Source organism: Nanorana parkeri, unplaced genomic scaffold (genome assembly GCF_000935625.1).
Source record: "Nanorana parkeri isolate BGI_ZX_2015 unplaced genomic scaffold, ASM93562v1 scaffold3553, whole genome shotgun sequence".
Lineage (NCBI taxonomy): Eukaryota > Metazoa > Chordata > Amphibia > Anura > Dicroglossidae > Nanorana > Nanorana parkeri.
Genome location: NW_017309821.1, coordinates 30,752 through 37,042, shown reverse-complemented (window position 1 = coordinate 37,042; position 6,291 = coordinate 30,752). Strand labels below are relative to the sequence as shown.

The following is a 6,291-nucleotide window of genomic DNA, read 5'->3' as shown; positions in this document are numbered from 1 at the left end:
CCGCTGTACCCCCTGTACACCCCACACCTGCTGTACCCCCAATACACCCCATACCCCCACTGTACCCGCGGAATGTCTCTCACCTCCTGCAAACACCATCTTCTTCCATGCCTGGGATTCCAGGATCTTGTCATGCGGGTAGATCCCCTGATCGATCATAAAGAGGATCATGACGACGGCTATAGCGCGCAGTACTAGGGGGTGCCCACCAGTCAGGAGAGAGGCACAGGACAAGATGGCGGAGGCGTATGGACAGGGCAGGCCGCGGTACATGAAGGGAATTCCTGCGGAGGAGAAGATGCATCAATTATAGTCGGGTGAATAAAGTTGGGTGAATATAGTTGGGTGAATAAAGTCAGGTGAATATAGTCGGGTGAATATAGTCGGGTAAATAAAGTCGGGTGAATAAAGTCAGGTAAATATAGTCGGGTGAATATAGTCGGGTGAATATAGTCGGGTGAATATAGTCGGGTGAATAAAGTCGGGTGAATAAAGTCGGGTGAATAAAGTCGGGTGAATATAGTCGGGTGAATATAGTCGGGTGAATAAAGTCGGGTGAATAAAGTCGGGTGAATAAAGTCAGGTAAATAAAGTCGGGTGAATATAGTCGGATGAATAAAGTCGCGTGAATATAGTCGCGTGAATATAGTCGGGTGAATAAAGTCGGGTGAATAAAGTCGGGTGAATATAGTCGGGTGAATATAGTCGGGTGAATAAAGTCGGGTGAATAAAGTCGGGTGAATAAAGTCAGGTAAATAAAGTCGGGTGAATATAGTCGGGTGAATAAAGTCAGGTAACTAAAGTCGGGTAAATAAAGTTGGTTAAATAAAGTCGGGTAAATATAGTCGGGTAAATATAGTCAGGTGAATAAAGTCGGGTGAATAAAATGGGTGAATAAAGTTGGGTGAATAAAGTTGGGTGAATATAGTTGGGTGAATATAGTCGGGTGAATATAGTCGGGTGAATAAAGTCAGGTAAATAAAGTCGGGTAAATAAAGTCGGGTAAATAAAGTCGGGTGAAAATAGTCGGGTAATGTAGGCGGAGTCTTACCACTGGCATAGAAGCACAGCCGTGTGAAGACAGCCAGAACGTACACCATTACCAGCACCTCGTCCATCGCGCCATTCCCGTGCAGCAGCAGCGCCGTGGCCAAGCCGAACGAAGTGAAATCCGCAAAGTCGTCCAACTTCGCCCCTGAAAACCCAACAAAGACAATCGAGTTATTTCTGGAGTCCGCAATGTCGGCGAGATGTCGTCACCGATCACATGATTGGTGGAGGTCAGGGGATCACAGACAGTCCTCCTTTCAGGCAGTCCTGTGCACGCCGGGCACACCGGGGGAATAGTTGGTGGCAGTCAGGGACATTTCACACTCGGTTACACACGGGGCGTCCGGCGGCGGAGCTCAGGAGTCACGTAGAGGTGGAAAACGCTGCGGGTGCCTCTCACACATTCGTTAATGTTTATCTGGCGGAGCCGCTAATGGGCGTCACTCACCCAGAGCCGAGCACGTGTTTAGCTGTCGTGCCACGGCGCCATCCGCCAGGTCCAACATGAAACCCATGAGAAGGAGCCAGCATGACCACTGGCGGTACCTGCGGAGAGAGAGCAGCCAATCAGAGCGCGACGTGATCTCATCTGAGGGTCATCATCATAATCTCATCCAATCAGCACGAGGACAATCACTGGCGCAGATAACATCGGACATGTGACGGCGACACGGAAAGAGGAAAATGACCGAGAGGATGTTACTGTATCTGTTATGTATAGTTACATAGTATTATATAGTATAAAGTATCACCTAGTATCACCTAGTATTATATAGTATCACCTAGTATTATATAGTATCACCAAGTATTATATAGTATCATCTAGTATTCTATAGTATCACATAGTATTATACAGTATTATATAGTATTATATAGTATCACATAGTATTATATAGTATCACCTAGTATTATATAGCATCACCTAGTATTATATAGTATTACATAGTATTACATCGTATCACATAGTATTATATAGTATTATATAGCATCACCTAGTATTATATAGCATCACCTAGTATTATATAGTATCACCTGGTATTATATAGTACCACCTAGTAGTATATAGTATCACCTAGTATTATATAGTATCACATAGTATTATATAGTATCGCCTAGTATTATATAGTATCACATCGTATTATATAGTATCACCAAGTATTATATAGCATATAGTATCCCCTAGTATTATATAGTACCACATAGTATTATATACTATCACCTAGTATTATATAGTACAACATAGTATTATACAGTATTATATAGTATTATATAGTATCACATAGTATTTTATAGTATCACCTAGTATTATATAGCATCACCTAGAATTATATAGTATTACATAGTATTACATAGTATCACATAGTATTATATAGTATTATATAGCATCACCTAGTATTATATAGCATCACCTAGTATTATATAGTATCACCTAGTATTATATAGTATCACCTAGTATTATATCGTATCACCTGGTATTATATAGTACCACATAGTAGTATATAGTATCACCTAGTATTATATAGTATCAACTAGAATTATATAGTATCACCCAGTATTATATAGTATCACCTAGTATTATATAGTATCACATAGTATTATATAGTATCACCTAGTATTATATAGTATCACCTAGCATTATATAGTATTATATAGTATCACCTAGTATTATATAGTATCACCTAGTATTATATAGTATCACCTAGTATTATATAGTATCACCCAGTATTATATAGTATCACCTAGTATTATATAGTATCACCTAGTATTATATAGTATCACCTAACATTATATAGTATTATATAGTATCATATAGTATTATATAGTATCACATAGTATCACACAGTATTATATAGTATCACCTAGTATTATATAGTGTCACATAGTATTAAATAGTAGCACATAGTATTATATAGTATTATATATTATCACCAAGTATTATATAGTATCACCTAGTATTATATAGAATCACATAGTATTGTATAGTATCACCAAGTATTATATAGCATATAGTATCACCTAGTATTATATAGTATCACATAGAAATTATATAGTATCACCCAGTATTATATAGTATCACCTAGTATTATATAGTATCACCTAACATTATATAGTATTATATAGTATCATATAGTATTATATAGTATCACATAGTATCACACAGTATTATATAGTATCACCTAGTATTATATAGTGTCACATAGTATTAAATAGTAGCACATAGTATTATATAGTATTATATATTATCACCAAGTATTATATAGTATCACCTAGTATTATATAGAATCACATAGTATTGTATAGTATCACCAAGTATTATATAGCATATAGTATCACCTAGTATTATATAGTATCACATAGAAATTATATAGTATCACCCAGTATTATATAGTATCACCTAGTATTATATAGTATCACATAGTATTATATAGTATCACCAAGTATTATATAGTATCACCAAGTATTATATAGTATCACATCGTATTATACAGTATTATATAGTATCACCTAGTTTTATATAGTATCACCTAGTATTATATACTATCACCTAGTATTATATATAGTACCACATAGTAGTATATAGTATCACCTAGTATTATATAGTATCACATAGTATTATATAGTACCACATAGTAGTATATAGTATCACCTAGTATTATATAGTACCACATAGTATTATATAGTACCACATAGTAGTATATAGTATCACCTAGTATTATATAGTACCACATAGTATTATACAGTATTATATAGTATTATATAGTATCACATAGTATTATATAGTATCACATAGTATTATATAGTATCACCTAGTATTATATAGCATCACCTAGTATCACATAGTATTATATAGTACCACATAGTAGTATTTTATTATCACCTAGTATCACATAGTTTTATATAGTATCACCTAGTATCACATAGTATTATATAGCATCAACTAGTATTATATAGTATCACCTAGTATTATATAGTATCACCTAGTATTATATAGTATCACCTAGTATTATATAGTACCACATAGTATTATATAGTATCACCTAGTATTATATAGTATCACCTAGTATTATATAGTACCACATAGTAGTATATAGTATCACCTAGTATTATATAGTATCACATAGTGTTATATAGTATCACCTAGTATCACATAGTATTATATAGTATCACCTAGTATTATATAGTGTAACCTAGTATTATATAGCATCACCTAGTATTATATAGTATCACCAAGTATTATATAGTATCACCTAGTATTATATAGTATCACCTAGTATTATATAGTATCACATAGTATTATATAGTACCACATAGTATTAAATAGTATCACCTAGTATTACATGTGGGAGGATGCTACATGCGGGAGGATGATACATGCGGGAGGAAGATACATGCAGGAGGATGATACATGCGGGAGGAAGATACATGCAGGAGGATGATACATGCAGGAGGATGATACATGCAGGAGGATGATACATGCAGGAGGATGATACATGCGGGAGGAAGATACACGCAGGAGGATGCTACATGCGGGAGGAGGATACATGCAGGAGGATGATACATGCAGGAGGAGGATACATGCAGGAGGAGGATACATGCAGGAGGATGCTACATGCAGGAGGATGATACATGCAGGAGGATGATACATGCAGGAGGAGGATACATGCAGGAGGAGGATACATGCAGGAGGATGATACATGCAGGAGGATGATACATGCAGGAGGAGGATACATGCAGGAGGATGATACATGCAGGAGGATGATACACGCAGGAGGATGATACATGCAGGAGGATGATACATGCGGGAGGAAGATACACGCAGGAGGATGCTACATGCAGGAGGAGGATACATGCAGGAGGATGATACATGCAGGAGGAGGATACATGCAGGAGGATGAGGGCTAGATCAGGGTTAGGATCATCATCCGGATCACAGCAAGTCCCAACACCACATGAGCACTCTACCATTGGATCGGTCCCTAGGGCGTTCTATCCATAGGGCCCAGGCAGCTCATACTAATCTGATGAGAGATGAGATCCCTCCATTGGAGACTCCCCGCGGCGGCGGCGGCCATGTCTGGCTACTCACCCGTTCAGGTTGCAGAGGATGGAGCTGAGGCCCATCAGTAGGTTGACCAGGGACAGGAAGTTGGCGGCGTTCTTCCGAGCGAACTCCTGCATCTGGTAGTGGGACGGCGGCCCCTCATGGATCACCTTCCTGGCATGATGGACCAGCCCTGGAGGGAGAAGGAGGAGGGACAAGGTCAGCCCCCTTTGTGCGTTCTGATACTGCAAATAAAGTTACAATGGCGGCTCTGCAATAAATGATCCAAGTCCCGGCAGAGGACAATAACTCTGAACATCCGCATGGACGACTCCTATCATCCAGTCACCGCAACATTTCTGAGAGGACTGTTATAGGCTAGCTGGGTGACAACTGTTCAAGAGAGGTCCCCCCCACCCCCCACAACTTCCTGTTGTGTCTCCAAGACAGGAAATGAAGGGAAATCACCCCAAGGGGAAACTTCCCTGCTACGAACCCGGATGAGGACCCCCGCGCACTCACCCGATGGCGGCAGCTGCATCAGCATCCTGGAGCGTCCTGCGGGCGGCGCTGTCCTCTGGGGGGTTAATGATCACCGAGTGATGAGTGATGAGGAGAGATGTCTCCGCCTGCAATACCATCAGACAATGAACAATAAATAAGAGATAAAAGCTTTGTTTGTGCTGCAGAACCTTCCTCCACGTCCTGCGTCTTCACCACGGGCACCGCACACGCCACATGAGGGTGTCCCCCCACCCCCCCCTTTCCAGTCGCTGTACAGCAGAGCTCAGACTGGGGGAGGGAAGAAGAATCACAAAGCGCCAATCAGCTGTACTTCACTGCCCGTGTGCTGACAAGGGATATGCTGATAGGAGGAGAGAGCAGAGGGATGAGCTGAAAAATCTGCTGCTTCTCCATTCACTGTCCAATCACAGGCCGGGGGAGGGGCAAGACCTGTTAGTGTTACTAAACTGCAGCCAAGAAAATACAGGTCTCCTGTGCTGCCAGACAGGGCTGTGCTGTGTACATTTCAGGACTGGATGGCCAGGTATGGCAGCCCCCGGAGTTCAGCTTTAAGGAAGGAGGCCGGCTCCTCTACATTTAAAGGGGCACTACCCTCACTTCTCACACATGGACATCTCAGAGGGGCGTGTGAAGGGAGCGTGCAAAGTGCCGTTACCCATAGCAACCAGAAATTA

At 40.4% G+C, this 6,291-nt stretch overlaps 1 protein-coding gene across 1 annotated transcript in view; it reads right to left on the bottom strand.

The window, feature by feature from the left end:
* LOC108803270 (CDP-diacylglycerol--serine O-phosphatidyltransferase) overlaps positions 1-5,664 on the bottom strand; it is a 6,708-nt gene extending 1,044 nt beyond the window's left edge. The window contains exons 1-5 of the mRNA XM_018575102.1: positions 5,615-5,664; positions 5,138-5,285; positions 1,499-1,596; positions 1,052-1,195; positions 84-284 (exon numbers count right to left, since the gene is read on the bottom strand). Of these exons, the coding sequence (XP_018430604.1) occupies positions 84-284; positions 1,052-1,195; positions 1,499-1,596; positions 5,138-5,285; positions 5,615-5,639 (616 nt within the window). The 5' untranslated portion in view covers positions 5,640-5,664. The remainder of the gene's footprint in view (positions 1-83; positions 285-1,051; positions 1,196-1,498; positions 1,597-5,137; positions 5,286-5,614) is intronic.
* Positions 5,665-6,291: the final 627 nt, after the last annotated feature.